The 21,855-nt window shown below is 43.1% G+C and overlaps 2 protein-coding genes across 2 annotated transcripts in view; one reads left to right on the forward strand and one right to left on the reverse strand.

Moving 5' to 3' along the window:
• Positions 1–161: 161 nt before the first annotated feature.
• Positions 162–6,173, reverse strand: LOC139405828 (actin-binding Rho-activating protein-like). The gene is made up of 2 exons (XM_071148263.1): positions 5,990–6,173; positions 162–1,437 (listed from the first exon to the last, which is right to left on the reverse strand). The coding sequence occupies exon 2, from the start codon at positions 1,375–1,377 to the stop codon at positions 862–864; it is 516 nt and encodes a 171-aa protein (XP_071004364.1). The 5' UTR covers positions 1,378–1,437; positions 5,990–6,173; the 3' UTR covers positions 162–861.
• A 150-nt stretch (positions 6,174–6,323) lies between these two features.
• Positions 6,324–21,855, forward strand: part of LOC139405829 (tRNA (guanine(10)-N(2))-methyltransferase homolog) — a 28,594-nt gene continuing 13,062 nt past the window's right edge. Inside the window, exons 1-12 of the mRNA XM_071148264.1 lie at positions 6,324–6,686; positions 6,891–6,956; positions 8,402–8,475; positions 8,630–8,711; positions 8,805–8,897; positions 9,068–9,202; positions 9,497–9,653; positions 9,764–9,844; positions 10,382–10,546; positions 10,736–10,817; positions 11,012–11,146; positions 19,902–20,022. Coding sequence (XP_071004365.1) covers positions 6,609–6,686; positions 6,891–6,956; positions 8,402–8,475; positions 8,630–8,711; positions 8,805–8,897; positions 9,068–9,202; positions 9,497–9,653; positions 9,764–9,844; positions 10,382–10,546; positions 10,736–10,817; positions 11,012–11,146; positions 19,902–20,022 — 1,269 coding nt within the window. The 5' untranslated portion in view covers positions 6,324–6,608. The remainder of the gene's footprint in view (positions 6,687–6,890; positions 6,957–8,401; positions 8,476–8,629; positions 8,712–8,804; positions 8,898–9,067; positions 9,203–9,496; positions 9,654–9,763; positions 9,845–10,381; positions 10,547–10,735; positions 10,818–11,011; positions 11,147–19,901; positions 20,023–21,855) is intronic.

The raw sequence follows: 21,855 nt of genomic DNA on the forward strand, positions 1-21,855 counted from the left end.
TTAAACAGTATTATGTTATGCAGGCTTTAAATAAAGTGTTACCTGTCATTCTAATGCAATTTATCATGAATTAGTCTGTTTTGATTTTTTTAGGAGACTTTATTGATAAACATCAGTGCTTTCCTTTCTAAACAAACATGTTTGGAATACAGTAATTCTTTTTCAAATTAGTCAAGTGCTACAGTATATTTCATGAGTGCAAGTAGCTGAAAAAGCATTCCTCAAACAACCCTTGTTAGGTTGAACAATGTGCATATAGTACAGTGTGAATTCCACAAATGCCAGTGGATCAGAAAGTGATGTGCTATTTCTCCTGAATGTAAATATAATTGTGATGCATTTTGCTACATTGTCAACCATGTATACAGTTTCATAGCCTCCTTCCAGGATTTCTAACATAAGCCTACAGTGTAAGTGTGTTGTATTTGTGCCATAGAAAGTACACCTTTCCTCTGTCTAATTACAAAGATTGCTAAGGAACATTGTAAACGCTGTGTAGATTAGTGTACTGGTGTAACTGGGAATGCAACGCAAAGTCCATTCAGGCCAATAAGCTCAGGTTCATCCTTCAGCACCATATTGCATGTCACTGCTGCCACAGGTTAGTTCTCTTGGGCCCTGCCCAGAAACAACTACCCTTGCTAGGTGCAGGTGTAAACCTGAAAGAATTGGATAGGTGTTGCTGCACCTTGCTACCTAATGTAATTTTCACCATATTGCTTAGACCTAGCCAATCCTTTCACAACTACACAAATGCCTAAAGGGCGTTTCTGGACAGGGCCTTGGTTACTGTCTTGTCCGTCGGCTGCATAAACCTGGTCACTGAAGCAGCATAATGGCGACCCTGTCATTTCATCCTGGTCACTGTAGCAGTGTGATGAGGACCCGGTCATCCTGTCCCTGCCACAACATCTCCCCTTCAAAGCTGACCAGGCCTTGTTTTCTGGCCCTCAGCAGGATCCCCACCACCTTGTTGGAGATGTTCACATAGTGCTCAAACAGCTTCCCAAACTCCACCGTCACCACAGGTCTCTCCTCGCTGCCTCCGTCCCCACCGCCACGGCTTTCCCCGATGTCCCTGATCATCTGGCAGAGCTCCTCCACCTCCCGGGTGATGTGGACGTGGGCGTCTCTGCCCCTCTGCTCTGTCAAGGAGCCCTCCAGGGGCCTCCCGTAGCCATCCTGGTCCCGTTGGAGCCTCTGCTGCTGGGCAGTCACCTTCACCATAGCCCCCCGGTTGTTACTGAAGGGGTTGTGTTTCTGGTACTCCTGGTGCTTATTGGACCATCTCTGCCAGTTCTCCTTTAACCCTTTCACTGACGTCACACACACTGTCCTGTCATCGTTAAACTCGACAGGTGCATCGTTGTTCTCCATGGTGGTGTTTCAGATGTCTTGTATTAAGTGGTTTGTCCACTTTTAGGCATAGTTCCTTTTCTGTGGGTGTAATAAAAGTTTCAATTACCAATATAGTACAGTGTGAATTATTTCTATTTCTATTTCTAATTTATGAAGACACAAATTAATCCTCAGAAATAGCCTATTTAAACCATTAATTACACCCTGAATAAAGTTATGGTAAACTATATTAGTTATAATAAAGTTATAATAACAGGTCATCATCCTACTAATGCTCTGATGAAGGTGAGAGTTCTTCCAGATCAGAGGTATCATGCCCATAGGATGCACAGAGGCACGTGCCCCCTCAAATTTGTCATGTAATTAAAAAATATATATATATACAGTACCAGTCAAAAGTTTGGACACACCTACTAATTTCACGTTTTTTCTTTATTTTTAAATGTTCTACATTGTAGAAAAATAGTGAAGACATCAACACTATGAAATAACACATGGAATTATGTAGTAACCAAAAAACAAATCAAAATATATGTTATATTTGAGATTCTTCAAAGTAGCCACCCTTTGCCTTGATGACAGCTTTAAACACTCTTGACATTCTCTCAACCAGCTTCATGAGGTAGTCACCTGGAATGCATTTCAATTAACAGGTGTGCGTTGTTAAAAGGTCATTTGTGGAATTTCTTTCCTTCTTAATGTGTTGAGCCAATCAGTTGTGTTGTGACAAGGTAGGGGTGGTATACAGAAGATAGCCCTATTTGGTAAAAGACCAAGTCCATATTATGGCAAGAACAGCTCAAATAAGCAAAGAGAAACAAACAACAGTCCATCATTACTTTAAGACAAGAAGTTCAGTCAGTGCGGCTGCAAAAACCATCAAGTGCTATGATGAAACTGGCTCTCATGAGGACCACCACAGGAAAGGAAGACCCAGAGTTACCTCTGAAGCAGAGGATAAGTTCATTAGAGTTACCAGCCTCAGAAATTGCAGCCCAAATACAGTGGGCCAAAAAAGTATTTAGTTAGCCACCAATTGGGCAAGTTCTCCCACTTAAAAATATGAGAGAGGCCTGTAATTTTCATCATAGGTACACTTCAACTATGACAGACAAAATGAGAAAAAAAATCCAGAAAATCACATTGTAGGATTTTTAATTTATTTATTTGCAAATTATGGTGGAAAAAAAGTATTTGGTCACCTACAAACAAGCAAGATTTCTGGCTCTCACAGACCTGTAACTTGTTCTTTAAGAGGCTCCCCTGTCCTCCACTCGTTACCTGTATTAATGGCACCTGTTTGAACTTGTTATCAGTATAAAAGACACCTGTCCACAACCTCAAACAGTCACACTCCAAACTCCACTATGGCCAAGACCAAAGAGCTGTCAAAGGACACCAGAAACAAAATTGTAGACCTGCACCAGGCTGGGAAGACTGAAACTGCAATAGGTAAGCAGCTTGGTTTGAAGAAATCAACTGTGGGAGCAATTATTAGGAAATGGAAGACATACAAGACCACTGATAATCTCCCTTGATCTGGGGCTCCACGCAAGATCTCACCCCGTGGGGTCAAAATGATTACAAGAACGGTGAGTAAAAATCCCAGAACCACACGGGGGGACCTAGTGAATGACCTGCAGAGAGCTGGGACCAAAGTAGCAAAGCCTACCATCAGTAACACACTACGCCGCCAGGGACTCAAGTCCTGCAGTGCTAGACGTGTCCCCCTGCTTAAGCCAGTACATGTCCAGGCCCGTCTGAAGTTTGCATTTGGATGATCCAGAAGAAGATTGGGAGAATGTAATATGGTCAGATGAAACCAAAATATAACTTTTTGGTAAAAACTCAACTCGTCGTGTTTGGAGGACAAAGAATGCTGAGTTGCATCCAAAGAACACCATACCTACTGTGAAGCATGGGGGTGGAAACATCATGCTTTGGGGCTGTTTTTCTGCAAAGGGACCAGGACGACTGATCCGTGTAAAGGAAAGAAAGAATGGGGCCATGTATCGTGAGATTTTGAGTGAAAACCTCCTTCCATCAGCAAGGGCATTGAAGATGAAACGTGGCTGGGTCTTTCAACATGACAATGATCCCAAACACACCGCCCGGGCAACGAAGGAGTGGCTTCGTAAGAAGCATTTCAAGGTCCTGGAGTGGCCTAGCCAGTCTCCAGATCTCAACCCCATAGAAAATCTTTGGAGGGAGTTGAAAGTCTGTGTTGCCCAGCAACAGCCCCAAAACATCACTGCTCTAGAGGAAATCCGCATGGAGGAATGGGCCAAAATACCAGCAATAGTGTGTGAAAACCTTGTGAAGACTTACAGAAAACGTTTGACCTCTGTCATTGCCAACAAAGGGTATATAACAAAGTATTGAGATAAACTTTTGTTATTGGCCAAATACTTATTTTCCACCATAATTTGCAAATAAATTCATTACAAATCCTACAATGTGATTTTCTGAAATTTTTTTCTTCTCATGTTGTCTGTCATAGTTGAAGTGTAACTATGATGAAAATTACGTGGGAGAACTTGCACAATTGGTGGCTGACTAAATACTTTTTTGCCCCACTGTAAATGCTTCACAGAGTTCAACAGACACATCTCAACATCAACTGTTTAGAGGAGACTGTGTGAATCAGGCCTTCATGGTCGAATTGCTGCAAAGAAACCACAACTCAAGGTTACCAAGAAGAAGAAGAGACTTGCTTGGGCCAAGAAACACAAGCAAGGGACATTAGACTGGTGGAAATCTGTCCTTTGGTCTGATTAGTCCAAATGAGAGATTTTTGGTTCCAACTGCCGTGTCTTTGTGAGACGCATAGTAGGTGAACGGATGATCTCAGCATGTGTAGTTCCCACCGTGAAGCATGGAGGAGATTTATTTCAGTGATTTATTTAGAATTCAAGGCACCAGCATGGCTACCACAGCATTCTGCAGCGATACACCGTTTCATCTGGTTTGCGCTTAGTGGGACTGTCATTTGTTTTTCAACAGGACAATGACCCAACACATACTCCAGGCTGTGTAAGGGCTATTTGACCAAGAAGCAGAGTGATGGAGTGCTGCATCAGATGACCTAGCCTACACAATCACCTGACCTCAACCCAATTGATATGGTTTGGGATGACTTGGAACGCAGAGTGAAGGAAAAGCAGCCCGCAAGTGCTCAACATGTGTGGGAACTCCTTCAAGACTGTTGGAAAAGCATTCCAGGTGAAGCTGGTTGAGAGAATGTTAAGAGTTTGCAAAGCTGTCATCAAGGCAAAGGGTGGCTACTTTGAAGAATCTCAAATATAAAATATATTTTGATTTGTTTAACACTTTTTTGGTTACCACATGATTCCATATGTGTTATTTCATAGTTCTGATGTCTTCACTATTATTATACAATGTCGAAAATAGTTAAATTAAAGAAAAACCCTTGAATGAGTAGGTGTGTCCAAACTTTTGACTTATACTGTACCTCTTAGTGAGAATTTCTCCTTTCTCCATTTCATAGCATAAGCTATGGACAACTAACACAATTGCATTTTATCGGTGGCAATTTGAATGCACAGTGATACCGTGACGAAATCCTGAGGCCCATTGTGTCATTCATCTGTCGCCATCACCTCATGTTTCAGCATGATAATGCACGGCCCCATGACGCAAAGATCTGTACACAATTTCTGGAAGCTGAAAATGTCCCAATTCTTCCATGGCCTGCATACTCACCAGACCTGTCACCCACTGAGCATGTTTGGGATGCTCTGGATTGATGTGTATGACAGTGTGTTTCAGTTCCTACCAATATCCATCAACTTCGCCCAGCCATTGAAGAGGAGTGGGACAACATTCCACAGGCCACAATCTGCCTGATCAACTCTTTAAGAAGGAGATGTGTTGCGCTGCTTGAGGCAAATGGTGGTCACACCAGATACTGATTGGTTTTCTGATCCACGCCCCTACTTTTATTTTTAAGGTATCTATGACTAGTAACTCAGTAAAATCTTTGTAATGGTTGCACGTTGTGTTTATATTTGTATTCAGTGTGTATATATTATTTACATTTTTTGTTAAATCTTTTGTTGTTTCTCTATAATACTACTAGCCACCTACTGTAGCAATTTTATGAAGTTGGCTATAGCTAGTCTAGATAGGTTCCCAATCTCCCAACCTCATAACTATCTACCAAGAAGCTATTTCAGGCTATTTATCAAGCTAGAGTAGCTAGCTTGTCTAACTATCTTAGTTGGCAAGCCTGCTGGCAAGGTTGGTAGTCTTTTGAAAAGCTAGCAATTACTAAATGTACTGAATAAGACCCACATTCCTTTGAATATTTTACCTAGACTTTAGTAGAGATGCAGAGAAGCATATTTAGTTTCTTTAAAAAAAATAAGCTCAAGAGGTATGCTTAGATATGCAGAAGAATATACATATTTTTTCAGACTAAATTTGCAAATTTCAGGAATGGGACCACCCCTCTGCCATCCTCGCTTACTTTGTGCCCCTTCAGATTGTTAGGCTCCTGTTCCAGACATGAAAAACATTTAATTTATCTCGCACAAATAAATGTTACATTACAAGAAATCTAGGAATGCAAGGTGAGCACACATCTGTAAACTGAAAGTGACATACATACGGTAAGGTGACAAGTGTCACTGCAACAATGTCAAAATCGATGTATTGCTTATTCCGAGATTTTCTTCTTCTGTCCGTGTCGAATTTTAGGTATCTTACACTTCTTGTCACGAACACTGACATAGCCTGAGGAACATGTGTATGTTAGCAACATTGTATCCATGCTATGGAACTTTACATTAGAACAGTGCTGAATCGGATTATTTTTCTACCTGCAGTGAAAAACACTGATCGGCATCCAAAGTAGCCAATGACAATGTGGTGGTGACGCAAGTAGCTAAATGTTGGTGTCACGTGCCCTGTCAGTAAGCAATGTTCTGAAGTAAAGCTGCTTAACTTTGGGATATGTTTAGTTGGTGGATCATTAGCTCTCTCTACAGTAAAATGATTCACCCTAATTTATGAAGCAGTTATGTAGCAGCTATACAGAATAATAAGCACACAATTATTTGGACGTTAATGACAAAACTGAAACATACTCTTTTTAAATTTGCGTTGCCAAAATACATGCAATGCACATTCATTGCTGGTAAAGTGGTATTTATTTTTGGAACTGACAGGAACCACTATTCGCGGGGAGGCGGTTTCTAGCCGGATGTATTTTGCGTGGGAACGCGAACATGGCGATCCACTGTAGCAGAACATGCCTACAATATTTGATACATTTGGCCCACGACAATGTTGACTTCAGGCTACCGGTATGCATATCAATGTCGTACCTCTCTGTCAAACTGTACATGTTGTGTTATTTCTCTCCATCTCTAAAGATCTGGGTGTCTCATTACAGCATTTCTCCCCATACATTAGCTTGCTAAGCTAGTAACGTTACATGCTGCAAGCTGTCATGTTTGAATTCTTCAGAAATGTTCTGATTTTATTTCTTGTACATCGTAACATTACAGGAGATTAGGGCGCTGCTGTCACTCAGGGGCAAACCGTTTGATCCAGGTGAAAACTTCAAAGAAAAGGTAAAATAAGTTAGTGTCCATATGTATTATTTGCCAGATAGCCATACCAATTTTTTTTTTTATTTGACCTTTATTTAACTAGGCAAGTAAGTTAAGAACAAATTCTTATTTACAATGACGGCCTGGCAAAAGGCCTCCTGCAGGGACGGGGTCCTGGGATTAAAAATAAATACAATATATAAATATAGGCCAAAACACACATCACAACAAGAGAGACACTACATAAAGAGAGACCTAAGACAACAACAACATAGCAAGGCAACAACACATGACAACACAACATGGTAGCAGCACAAAACATGGTACAAACATTATTGGGCACAGACAACAGCACAGAGGGCAAGAAGGTAGAGACAACAATTCATCACACAAAGCAGCCACACCTGTCAGTAAGAGTGTCCATGATTGAGTCTTTGAATGAAGAGATTGAGAAAAAACTGTCCAGTTTGAGTGTTTGTTGCAGCTCATTCCAGTTGCTAGCTGCAGCGAACTGAAAAGAGGAGCGAACCAGGGATGTGTGTGATTTGGGAACCTTTAACAGAATGTGACTGGCAGAACAGGTGTTGTATGTGGAGGATGAGGGCTGCAGTAGATAGGGGGGAGTGAGGCCTAAGAGGGTTTTATAAATAAGCATCAACCAGTGGGTCTTGCGGCGGGTTATACAGAGATGACCAGTTTACAGATGAGTGCAGTGATGTGTCCTATAAGGAGCATTGGTGGTAAATATGATGGCTGAATGGTAAACAACATCTAGCCCCTCGAGAGCACCCTTACCTGCCGATCTATAAATTATGTCTCCGTAATCTAGCATGGGTAGGATGGTCATCTGAATCAGGGTTAGTTTGGCAGCTGGGGTGAAAGAGGAGCGAGTACGATAGAGGAAACCAAGTCTAGATTTAACCTTAGCCTGCAGCATGGATATGTGCTGTGAGATGGACAGTGTCCCATCTAGCCATACTCCCAAGTACTTGTATGAGGTGACTACCTCAAGCTCTAAACACTTAGAGGTAGTATTAACATCTGTGGGAAGAGGTGAATTCTTCTTACCAAACCTCATGACCTTTGTTTTGGAGGTGTTTAGCAAAAAGGTTAAGAGTAGGGAAAGCTTGTTGGACACTGAGAAAGCTTTGTTGTAGAGCGTTTAACACAAAATGAATCTGCATATAAATGGATAAGAGGGCTTCCTACTGCCTGAGCTATGTTGTTGATGTAAATTGGGAAGAGGATTGAGCCTTGGGGTGCTCCCTTGGTGACAGGCAGTGGCTGAGACAGCAGATTTTCTGACTTTATACACTGCACTCTTTGAGAGAGGTAGTTAGCAAACCAGGCCAAAGGCCCCTCCGAGACACCAATAATCCTTTGCCGGCCCATAATGAAGGGAGAAGTTGGCCATGTGTCCATGCATAGGCTACTCAAATCCTAAAATCTTCTATTCTTCTCCCCAGTCTCCATTCTGGCGCCTGAATGGCTTGTCAGAGGAAGATGTCAACAGCATCATGGCCAGAACTGTTTGTGCAAAGTAAGTGAGACAGATCAACAATGGAGTTGCAATGAAAATAGTTAGATGGGTACTGCAGCATTGCTCATCAGCCCTTCTCTTCTGAGGTGATTCTCAACTTGAATGTCACAGTAATTGTAATGACCTTTTTGTGGTTATTTGTTTAATCACCTAGGTCTGCATTTGAGCTGTGGGGTCATGGCAGAACACACATTGAACTCAGGACCTCGCTCTTGAAATATCCAACAGAGAACATGGTTTGTGAGAAATTACATTACTATCTAAATAGAGGGCAAACTACTCCACTAATGTGGAGTATCTAATGTGTGTAAATTTACCTCTCCCAACAGTCACCCTTCCTACAAAAAGACTCCACATACAAAATCAATGTCTACACTTTCAACAAGACTCTAGAGTTCGAAGATAGAATTAAGAAGATAGATGTGAGTATGATACACTTGACTTGGTCCCAGTAATTTGTACTTAAGATTGAGCCCAGAAAAGTCAATTTACTCTACCTTTTGTACTGCACTATTGTGTTAAAGGGAGGCACTGATATGCAGTATGCACCATGACACCTGGACAAGTTACCCTGTGGTCTTCCTCCCCCAAGGCAATGGAATATCTCTCCTTCGAGGGAAGGGTCAATCTAAGGAACCCTAAACACATCTTCTGTCTTTTGGAGGACTATGGAACTGACCCTAACGACATCCCAGACGAGCCTCTCTACATCTACTTTGGGAGATGGGTAAGTCAGTATGCTGTGTGCTCCATAATTTCTGTGTCATTATACAAATGAGTAATTACTGTAACTCATTAATGTTATTTACCGCAGTGGTTGTTAACCTTCTTTGGTTGCCAATCATATTTTGGTCTGCCTGAAGTATTCCCTCTTGTGAAACTTATTATGAGGCCTATGTCCTTATGAGTCTTCCCAAGTCCCCCGTGTATAAGCCAGGTACCAGGTTGAGAAGCACTGTTTCATTTAGTGATAAAGGTAAGCCTATATTTGATCTTGTCTTATCAACTGTATGTTCCTTAGATTGCAGATGGCCAGCGTGAGTTGATTCGCTCTCACAGTGTGAAGAACAGGCACTTCATAGGTAACACCAGTATGGATGCTGGGTTGTCTTTTATCATGGCCAACCATGCTAGGGTCAAAGCTTACGACCTGGTCTACGACCCCTTCGTTGGGACTGGTAAGAGAAAAGTTACTTTTGGTCTTTGAACTGACACTTGCAGAAATACACTGCATTTAGCTGAACCCAAGGCTAGTCTGTGCTTATTGGAAATTTTTTCTCTCTCTCAGGTAGCCTCCTGGTTGCATGCTCTCATTTTGGTGCATATGTCTGTGGAACAGATATTGATTACAACACCATCCATGGGATAGGTAATATACTAGAAATGGCCTTGTTTACTTCCTATTACCCAGAGCTAAACATCTTGTGCTTAGGCAAGCGAGTTAATCCATTTATATGATGAACATTATGTTGGTTATGCTCTTTCTATCATCTTTTTAAATACTTCAAATTTTCCTGTGCTCATATTCATGCTCAAATCCAATTGTATTGTCCTATAGGCCTAACACTTGATATGTGATATGATTACAACTAGGACCGGGACGATAACCACAATCTCTATTTTTTACATGGCAAAGAAATCAAGAAGTAGATCAAACTCTACTGGTCCTTTTACACCTGTGTGCATGTAAAATATTGTGTGCTATAGCTTGGAAAATAAATAAATATGAATCTGGATGACAATATAATGTTTCCAACATTAGGGCTGTTTTCCTAAAGAAGTTAAATCCACTTTGTGTTTTGTTTCCTTGCCACGATACTAAGGAGTAGCGCGATACTGGTATCGTCCCGGCCCTAATTACAACCCAGTGCATTGCTGTATAATAGTATTTTGGTTTATTTTTCAGGCAAAGCGAGTCGTAAGAACCAGAAGTGGAGGGGTCCAGATGAGAACATCAGAGCCAACCTGCGTCAGTACGGCTCAGAGAAGCTGTATGTGGACGTCCTTGTGTCTGACGCCTCCAAGCCTATCTGGAGGGACGGAGTGCTCTTTGACGCCATCATCACTGACCGTACGTTCTTATCCTAGAGCTCTGTGTGTTCTCTTCTCATGTAGGGTCCTCCATCCTGTAATGTCTCCTGTACAGTCATACACGAGTAAAACGTCTTAGTCTGTTGAAGTCCACATTCTTTGTGATTTGTTCAGATTTAAATCTGTTCAAATTTCTTGTCTTTCATTTTTGTGTTTGTTTAATTCTCAGCCCCATATGGGATTCGGGAGTCAACCAGGAGAACAGGCTCTCAGAAGGACAGTGTAAACAGTGTGAAGCCATCTGAAGACTAGTACGTCTTCATCTTCCTCTTGAGTCTGTGTTGTTTATAGTGCTTTGTATATTTGCTCAGTTTTGAAAAAGACGGCCTATAAAACTTGCAAGCAAGCAATAGATACACTAGAGATATATAAAGTCCTCTCAGATGATGTTAAATTGTGTAAAGGCATCTTCACTGCAGTAACTGACTCTTTATCTTTCATCCAGTGTTGGAGACAGCCATGTCCCCGTTTCCATGGCCTACCACCTGAGTGACATCTTCACTGACCTGTTAAACTTCTCAGCTCACCACCTGGTCATCGGGGGGCGGCTAGTCTACTGGCTACCAATCTACAGGCCAGAGTGAGTATTGACGTGTTTATTTGTCAGGGACCATTCACAACAACCCCAGTATTGCGCCAGAGTTATCTACATACAGGTACATGGTTAATATCCATCTGTGGTCCCTGGATACAGCACTTCCTGTTAAAGCTCTAGTTTGAATTTGTCAAATATAAACATCTGGTGTTGTTCAGTCTAATGTATCGTCATGATGTTTACATGGGTTTGAGCTCACAGATGTATCGTCTACACAGTCTCCCTCTTCTCTATGTGTAAACCAAATAGCACTGTCATCAACTGTTGTGATGTCGAATAGATACAAACAGCATTTGATAAGACCTTATTGCACACAGGGTCAACCTCACCAGTCAGCTGTTTTTCCTGCTGATAAATGCTGTTATTTTTTCCCTTTACCCTGTTAGACCTTATCCTACTCCTCTTCTGTTCCTCCGGTGATGTAGATGTTAACCCAGGCCCTGCAGCACCTAGTCTCTCCCATTCCCCAGGCGCTCTCATTTCTTGACTTCTGTAACCGTAAAAGCCGTGGATTCATGCATGTTAACATTAGAAGCCTCCTCCCTAAGTTTGTTTCATGCACTGCTTTAGCACACTCCGCCAACCCGGATGTCCTAGCCGTGTCTGAATCCTGGCTTAGGAAGGCCACCAAAAATCCTGACATTTCCATCCCTAACTATAACATTTTCCGACAAGATAGAACTGCAAAGGGGGCGGAGTTGCAATCTTCTGCAGAGATAGAACTCTTCAGGATGTTATACTATCCAGGTCTGTGCCCAAACATTTCAAGCTTCTACTTTTAAAAATCCACCTCTCCAGAAACTGTTGCCGCTTGTTATAGACCCCCTTCAGCCCCCAGCTGTGCCCTTAACACCCCAGCTGTCCTACAATCTAAGCTAGATGCCCTCAATCTCATACAAATTATCAAGGAACCTACCAGGTACAACCCTAAATCCATAACCATGGGCACCCTCTTAGATATCATCCTGTCCAACTTGTCCTCTAAATACACCTCTGCTGTCTTCAACCAGGATTTCAGCGATCATTGCCTCATTGCCTGCGTGCGTAATGGGTCCTTGGTCAAACGACCACGCCTCATCACTGTGAAACGCTCCCTAAAACACTTCAGCAAGCAGGCCTTTCTAATTGACCTGGCCCGGGTATCCTGGAAGGACATTAACTTAATCCTGTCAGTAGAGGATGCCTGGTTGCTCTTTAAAAGTGCTTTCCTCCATCCTTAGTGCTTTCCTTAAATAAGCATGCCCCGTTCAAAAAATGTAGAACTAAGAACAGATATAGTCCTTGGTTCACCCCAGACTTGACTGCCCTTGACCAGCACAAAAACATCCTTTGGCGTTATGCATTGGCATCGAATAGCCCCTGCAATATGCAACTTTTCAGGGAAGTCAGGAACCAATATACTCATTCAGTTAGGAAAGCTAAGGCTAGCTTTTTCAAACAGAAATTTGCATCCTGTAGCACTAATTCCCAAAAGTTTTGGGACACTGTAAAGTCCATGGAAAATAAGAGCACCTCCTCCCAGCTGCCCACTGCTCTGAGGATAGGAAATATTGTCACCACCAATAAATCTACGATAATCGATCATTTCAATAAAAAAAATCTACTGCTGGCCATGCTTTCCACCTGGCTGCCCCCCCCCCCCCCCCCCCCCCGCTTCTCCTTCAACCAAATCCAGACAGCTGATGTTCTGAAAGAGCGGCAAAATCTGGATCCCTACAAATCAGCTGGACTAGACAATCTGGACCCTCTATTTCTAAAATTATCCGCCAAAATTGTTGCAACCCCTATTACTTATTACTAGCCTATTCAACCTCTCTTTCGTATCGTCTGAGATCCCCTAAGATTAGAAAGCTGCCGCATTCATCCCCCTTCAAAGTGGGAGACACTCTAGACACAAACTGTTAGACCTATATCCATCCTGCCCTGCCTTTCTAAAATCTTCGAAAGCCAAGTTAACAAACAGATCACCGACCATTTCGAATCCCACCGTACCTTCTCCACTATGCAATCTGGTTTCCGAGCTGGACATGGGTGCACCTCAGCCATGCTCAAGGTCCTAAACAATATCATAACCGCCATAGATAAAAGACAGTACTGTGCAGCCGTCTTCATCGACCTGGCCAAGGCTTTCGACTCTGTCAATCACTGCATTCTTATCGGTAGACTCAATAGCCTTGGCTTCTCAAATGACTGCCTCGCCTGGTTCACCAACTACTTCGCAGACAGAGTTCAGTGTGTCAAAACGGAGGGCCAGTTGTCCGAACTTCTGGCAGTCTCTGTGGGGGTGCCACAGGGTTCAATTCTCGGGCCAACTCTTTTCTCAGTATATATCAATGATGTCGCTCTTGCTGCTGGTGATTCTCTGATCCACCTCTACGCAGACAACACCATTCCGTATACATCCGTCCCTCCCTTGGACACTGCTAACAAACCTCCAAATGAGCTTCAATGCCATAACACTCCTTCCGAGGCCTCCAACTGCTTTTAAATGCAAGTAATCCTAAATGCATGCTCTTCAACCGATTGCTGCCCGTACCTGCCCACCCGCCTAGCATCACTACTCTGGACGGTTCTGACTTAGAATATGTGGACAACTACAAATATCAAGGTGTCTGGTTAGACTGTAAACTCTCCTTCCAGACTCAAATTAAGCATCTCCAATCCAAAATCAAATGTAGAATCTGCTTCCTATTTCGCAACAAACCTCCTTCACTCATGCTGCCAAACAGACCCTCGTAAAACTGACTATCCTACCGATCCTTGACTTCGGTGAAGTCATTTACAAAGTAGCCTCCAACACTCTACTCAGCAAACTGGATGTAGTTTATCACAATGCCATCCCTTTTGTCACCAAAGCCCCATATACTACCTTCCACTGCGACCTGTATGATCTCTTTGGCTGGCCCTCACTACATTTTCGTCACCAAACCCACTGGCTCCAGGTCATCTTTAAGTCTATGCTTGGTAAAGCCCGGCTTATTTCAGCTCACTGGTCACCATAGCAAAACCCACCCATAACACGCGCTCCAGCAGGTATATTAACTGGTCACCCCCAAAGCCAACACTTACTTTGGCCGCCTGTCCTTCCAGTTCTGTGCTGCAAATGACTGGAACAAATTGTAAAAATCACTGAAGCTGGAGTCTCATATCTCCCTCTCTAACTTTAAGCATTAGCTGTCAGTGCTGCTTACCAATCACAGTACCTGTACATAGCCAATCTGTAAATGGCACACCCAACTACCTCATCCCCATATTGTTACTTATCCTCTTGCTCTTTTGCATCCCAGTATCTCTACTTGTACATAGTCTGCACTAGAGGTCGACCGATTCATCGGAATGGCCGATTAATTAGGGCCGATTTCAAGTTGTCATAACAATTTTTACACCTTTATTTAACTAGGCAAGTCAGTTAAGAACACATTCTTATTTTCAATTACGGCCCAGGAACGGTGGGTTAATTGCCTCGTTCAGGGCAGAAAGACAGAGTTTTAACCTTGTCAGCTCGTTGGATGCAATCTTGCAACCTTACAGTTAACAATCATAATCACTAGTTAACTACACATGGTTGATGGTATTACTAGATATTATCTAGCGTGTCCTGTGTTGCATATAATCTGACTGTGCATACAAGTATCTAAGTATCTGACTGAGCGGTGGTAGGCAGAAGCAGGTGCTAAACATTCATTCAAACAGCACCTTTCGAGCGTTTTGCCAGCAGCTCTTCGTTGTGCGTCAAGCATTGTGCTGTTTATGACTTCAAACCTATCAACTCCCGAGATGAGGCTGGTGTGACCGAAGTGAAATGGCTGGCCAGTTAGCGCGCGCTAATAGCTTTCAAACTTCACTTGCTCTGAGCCTTGGGGTGGTTGTTTCTCTTGCTCTGCATGGGTAATGCTGCTTCAATGTGGTGGCTGTTGCCGTTGTGTTGCTGGTTCGAGCCCAGGGAGAAGCCAATACTAAAGTGCCTATAAGAACATCTAATAGTCAAAGGTTAATGAAATCCAAATGGTATAGAGGGAAATAGTTCTATAATAACTACAACCTAAAACAGGTAATACACCTGGGAATATTGAAGACTCATGTTAAAAGGAACCACCAGCTTTCATACAGCTTTCATATGTTCTCATGTTCTGAGCAAGGAACTGAAACGTTAGCTTTCTTACACAGCACATATTGCACTTTTACGTTCTTCTCCAACACTTTGTTTTTGCATTATTTAAACATGTTTCATTATCTACTTGAGGCAAATTTTATTTTATTGATGTATTATATTAAGTTAAAATAAGTGTTAATTCAGTATTGTTGTAATTGTCAATATTACAAATATATATATATTTTTAAATCGGCCGATTAATCGGTATCGGCGTTTCTGGTCCTCCAATAATCGGTATCGATATCTGCGTAGAAAAATCATAATCGGTCGACCTCTAGTCCGCACATCTATCTCTCTATCACAATGGCCTATTTATTGCCTTACCTCCCTACTCTTCTACATCTGCACACACTGTACATATATTTCTATTGTGTTATTGACTGTATGTTTGTTTATGTGTAACTCTGTGTTGTTGTTTTTGTCGCACTGCTTTGCTTTATCTTGGCCAGGTCGCAGTTGTAAATGAGATCTTGTTCTCAACTGGCCTACCTGGTTAAATAAAGGTGACATTAAAATAATAAAAAAATACACTAGAGGGCAACAGTCACACTGGTGATTTAGCCTTCACCCTGATGAAGTGTTGCTACTGTACTAGATCTGCTTAACGAAGCATTCTAGTTTAGATACAGGCTTTTCTCCCTGCACCTCTTCCCCTCATAAGCATCATTCTCTGTCAGGACCAGGTGTTTATTCCCATCAGCACATCTCATTCTCTGTCCCATAAAGTCTTCAGGCCTGGGGTTAGTGGTGTTCTGGTCAGTGTGCGGGTGTCCTGAGGTATATTGGGTGTATTGTTCCATACAGCTGGTTTACTGTGTGGACAGGATACAGGCCCCTGGGCCCTGGGACTCCTGGCCACTGATTACAAGGCAGGGTCTGAGCATCAGGAAGATGAGACCAGACCATGCACCACAGCCCTGTGATGTTTCTATAACACCTCACACTCACCTCCAGCAGTTCCCCCTGACTGTCTGTGACACACAAACTGGAGTTCCCCACACTGACTGGATAAGACAAGGAAAGGGAGAGAGGGCTACAGCCCTTAGCAGTGGTGGTTGAGAGAGAGAGAGAGTGTGTATGTTTGTGTTTGTGTCTGTGTGCCTCTGTCTGACTGACTCTGTGCCTCTGTGTGTGCCTGTGCTCTGCTCTGCTCCTCACTCCGGGTGTGTAGCCCCTAGCAGTTCCTGACCCTGTATCATTCAGGGCAGAGTGCCAAAATAAACCCATGAGGCCAGACATGCTGATTGGCTGACACTGACCAAACACAGCCTGTCTCCAGGTCCTGATCAGTTCAACACTGTTGAAACATTAATAGTAGATGTCTAAGCTGGTTAGATTTAGGTGGTCTGAAGTCTGTCCTGAGAGAGCGAGATATACTACACCACTAGATGTCGCCAATCACCAATGACTGTTACTGCAGTGGACCTTTGACATAGAACAGGGTGACTAAATGGTCCAAGGGGACAGGACTGTGTAGCAACATGCTTGTTTGTAAACACTGGTGTCACAGGGGGGTTGCAGTGCAGCTGCTGTAGGAAAAAAATATTTGCAATGTTGTGTTATTGTTGTGTTGGGCCGAGGTCGGACCAGACGCAGGCCAATACGGGGTCCCCTAACACTGGTCACAGGCCTGAGTGATGAGGTCCCCCAAGTCGGCCAATTAAAACATTTCCGCCGTCGTCATGACGAGCACTGCCTTGCCCCGTGCCTCAGCTGCCTTTCAGTGTTTCAATTAACTCCCCCCTTTCTCCCCCCTCTGATGCTGTGTTTAAGTTTGAACTAGCTCAAAACTTTTCCAGTCGCGGTGGGGTCTGTTACCATTTCCTCTGCCGCAGCGCCTTGGCAGGGACCAGACCCATTATCTCTGAGGCTAAAGCATAGAGATAGATAGAGGACTCATCTTTATATCTGTGCTATTATGGCATCTGTGACAGCATGGGCAGCGCCATGGAGGCTACAACCCATAGGAATCGCCACCGAGTTGACTACTTTAAAATGGCCGAAGCATGGTGGAAGCCCTCAATGGCGCTGCCCATGCTAAAATAGCCTTTTGGTCACTAGAGGTGTCTATCATTCTCTATGGATTAAAGTCATAAGCCAGACAGCGCTAATGAAGCAGAGTGCAAAGCTAACAGGAAGCTGATGGGTTTTGAATCCCCATGGTTGGTTTTACCGGGTTATCAACTTCCTTTTGTCTACAACACTCCTGCTGCTGCCTTACTGAGAGACAGATCCTTGTGCTTAATGCCCGTGTCTCTGACCTTCAGTATACCATTAGGGCTGTACAGTGCAACCGTTTTACTTGCATATGCGCCTAAATATACAGGAATGGAATAGTACAGATTCATGACCGTCACCATTGCTACAAAGAAAACGGCTTGTTACGTCAAATATATTTCATTGTGCTCCTAAATTTTTTTGTGTGCTCCTACATTTTTGAACTTAGGCGCACACTTGCCCCTTGTCAAAAAAAAATAAAAAATCAGTATAGAGCCCTGACCTGGAAATAAAGGCAGAAGATATGGGCTAGTCTACTGCACCTCAGCCTACTGGGCTTAAATGGCCTCTAACCTGACCCCTAGTCTGCCTGCCTATCACATGAGGTTGGTGGCACCTTAATTGGGGAAGACAGGCTCGTAGTAATGGCTGGAGCGTAATTTTTTGAATCGCATCAAATGCATCAAACGCATGGTTTCCATTGATTCTGTGCCGGTGCCCCCTGTGTATAGCCTCGCTATTGTTATTTCACTGCTGCTCTTTAATTATTTGTTACTTTTATTTCTTATTCTTATTTTTGGGGGGGTATTTTTTATATATTTTTTTATATACTGCATTGGCTAAGGGCTTGTAAGTAAACACTTCACTGTAAGGTCTACCTATACCTGTTGTATTCGGTGCATGTGACATGCATTTTGATTTGATGTATTTGATGCCATTCCATTCACTGCATTCCGGGCATTATTATGAGCCGTTCTCCCCTCAGCAGCCTCCTGTGCTGCTTATAAGCATCTGCACAGAGGTTTCAACTCTCTTTGTCTGAGGATGGAAAAAGCTGTATTGCAAGTGAAAGGCCCAGCCCCACCCATCTTTAAATGAAACGGCCAATGTGGCAGATCCAGCTACCCAGTAATAAGAGGTGATTGGCAGGAAGAATTAACGCCCGCCTTGTTCAGGGTGCTCACCGAAGCTCGCGCGCACATGCACACACGCACCATCCACAATACATTAGAGGCCTGTATTCCACAGTGGCCATGGCAACCCAGGAGACAAACAGTAGGGTGAAAATCTGGCCCAGTGTCAGTGTGGTGCTGGTAGGAGAAAGTGCTACATATGCAAACAAACACTCTCTCGTAATCTACCTGTACTCATAATAACGGCTACACTGCAGTCATCCATTTAGTTAGTTGCTTACTGTTACAACTGCAGCTCCTGATCCTAATCTCTCAGAACCAGTTGTTCTGTAAACACTAGCGAGAATCTCACAAAATTAGGAACCACAAGTGTCCTTGGTTCTCCAGTTTGACGTCAATACTATTCATAGTAACTTACGTCCTTCGCCCTGTCTAGTGCATAAAAATGAACTAAACCAAACAATTGCTGTGTTCTACTGCGCATAAACTGTTAACTAAGGTATAGTGCAGTGTGTTACATTCTACCACCCTTAAAGTGTTAACTAAGGTATAGTGCAGTGTGTTACATTCTACCACCCTTAAAGTGTTAACTAAGGTATAGTGCAGTGTGTTACATTCTACCGCCCTTAAAGTGTTCACTAAGGTATAGTGCAGTGTGTTAGTCTACCATCCAAACGGCCCATGTGGAAGGTCCAGCTACCCAGTAATAAGAGGTGATTGGCAGGTAGAAGGAATGCCTTGCTTTGGTCACAGTGCTGACAAACACACACACACTAGAGGCCTGTATTCTACAGGCACTTGCAATCAATAGCATCTATTAATCACATTATTATTATGAATAGTATTGACGTCAAACGGGAGAACCAAGGACACAGGTGGTTCCACATTTTGTGAGATTATATCTAGTGTTTAGGATCTGTGGTTAGGATCAGAAGCTGGCACTTGCATTAAAATGCAAATCAATTTATAACATTTTTGACACACACACACACACACACACAGCACTCCTGACAAGACTACGTTTTTCCCGATATCTTAAATCTAATCTAGTTCACCTTTTTCACGGTGGCTTTTGTCCACTTCAGTCAGATAATGACATGGTCAGTAAAGGCCTGGAGCTGAGAGAGAAATGGTCTAGAGTTGGGAGCAGGAAAGAGGGTAGAGAGAGAGAGAGTAAGCGAGAGGGAGGGAAGAGAGAGCTGATCATCTGGGTTGAGTTTAACAGAGAGAGAGCTGACCTGGCCTGGATGTAATGTCATTTTGAGGGGATTACTAGGAGGCTAAGGCTGGTCTACTCTGCAGGTGAGTGTATGGTGAGATGCAGATATTGTGGTTTGGAGGATAATTTGGACCCATCAACCCTTTAGACTTGTTGGTTCATGCTACAGTACAGGACCAGCTGTTTAAAAATGTACTCAACCATAATGATTCACCAGTAGAGTGTGTCTGTTTGTAGGTACTGTGAAGAGATGGTGCCCCTGAATGCCTGTCTCAGACTGGTCAGTAACTGTGAACAGACCCTTTCCAGCCACACCTCCAGACGTCTCATCACCATGGAGAAGATCAAGGAACCAGAGGTGGGTGTCTGTCTGTGCTTCCATCTGTATGTGTCTGTCTCTCCGCCCATCCGTGTGTGTGTGTGTGCTTTTCCTTTTGTACTACCCTGTGTGTGTGCATCTGACTGTGCTGTTACGAGCGTGTGTATGCATTTGAGTGGAACGTCACCCATTTCAAAAAGGTAGATGTATCCCTTTGTGAATATGATTGCAACACCATATAATTGTAGGTTTTCGTGTTGCGCTTACTATGAATTACATGTATCTAAAGAGTAAAGTACCGTGCCACTGAATATGTTTGTGCCGTGTTTGTATGTACGAGCATGCACATAAACTCAGCAAAAAAAGAAACTTCCCTTTTTCAGGACCCCATCTTAAAAATATCATTTGTAGGGTTTAAACACCGTTTCCCATGCTTGTTCAATAAACCATAAACCACTTATTCATTTCACCTTTATTTAACCAGGTAGGCCAGTTGAGAACAAGTTCTCATTTACAACTGCGACCTGGCCAAGATTAAGCAAAGCAGTGTGACAAAACAGCAACACAGGGTTACACATGGGATGAACAAACGTACAGTCAATAACACAATAGAAAAATCTATATACAGTGTCTGCAAATGTAGTAAGGTTAGGGAGGTAAGGCAATAAATAGGCTATAGTGGCAAAATAATTACATTTTAACATTAACACTGGAGTGATAGATGTGCAGATGATGATGTGCAAGTAGAGATACTGGGCTGCAAAAGAGCAACAACAAATAACAGTATGGGGATGAGGTAGTTGGGTGTGCTATTCACAGATGGGCTGTGTACAGTGATCGATAAGCTGCTCTGACAGCTGATGTTTAAATTAGTGAGGGAGATATGTCTCCAGTTTCAGTAATTATTGCAATTCGTTCCAGTCATTGGCAGCAGAGAACTGGAAGGAAAGGCGGCCATAGGAAGTGTTGGCTTTGGGGATGACCAGCTTTGGGGATGACCAGTGAGATATACCAGCTGGAGCGCGTGCTATGGGTGGGTGTTAATATGGTGATCAGTGAGCTGAGATAAGGTGGGGCTTTACCTAGCAAAGACTTACAGATGACCTGGAGCCAGTGGGTTTTGCGACAAATATGTAGCGAGGGCCAGCCAACGAGAGCATACAGGTCGCAGTGGTGGGTAGTATATGGGGCTTTGGTGACAAAACAGATGGCACTGTGATAGACTACATCCAGTTTGCTGAGTAGAGTGTTGTAGGCTATTTTATAAATGACTTCATTGAAGTCAAGGATCGGTAGGATAGTCAGTTTTACGAGGGTCTGTTTGGCAGCATGAGTGAAGGAGGCTTTGTTGCAAAATAGGAAGCAGATTCTAGATTTAATTTTGGATTGGAGATGCTTAATGTGAGTTTGGATGGAGATTTTACATTCGAACCAGACACCTAGGTATTTGTAGTTGTCCACATATTCTAAGTTAGAACCGTCCAGAGTAGGGATGCTGGGCAGGCAGGCAGGTTGAAGGAGTGTGTTGTATGGCAGGAGTGGAAGGAGTGTTGTATGGCATTGAAGCTCGTTTGGAGGTTTGTTAACACAGTGTCCAGAAAGGGCCAGATGTATACAGAATGGTGTCGTCTGCGTAGAGGGGGATCAGAGAATCACCACCAGCAAGAGCCCGAGAATTGAACCCTGTGGCACCCCCATAGAGACTGCCAGAGGTCCGGACAACAGGCCCTCCGATTTGACACACTGAACTCTATCTGAGAAGTAGTTAGTGAACCAGGCGAGGCAGTCATTTGAGAAACCAAGGCTATTGAGTCTGCCGATAAGAATGATGTGATTGACAGAGTCGAAAGCCTCGGCCAGGTCGATGAGGAC

The sequence above is a fragment of the Oncorhynchus clarkii genome, chromosome 3 (genome assembly GCF_045791955.1).
Source record: "Oncorhynchus clarkii lewisi isolate Uvic-CL-2024 chromosome 3, UVic_Ocla_1.0, whole genome shotgun sequence".
NCBI lineage: Eukaryota > Metazoa > Chordata > Actinopteri > Salmoniformes > Salmonidae > Oncorhynchus > Oncorhynchus clarkii.

Excerpts from the sequence above, each read along its gene's own strand:
- LOC139405828 (XM_071148263.1), bottom strand. The coding sequence starts at position 1,377 with ATGGAGAACAACGATGCACCTGTCGAGTTTAACGATGACAGGACAGTG.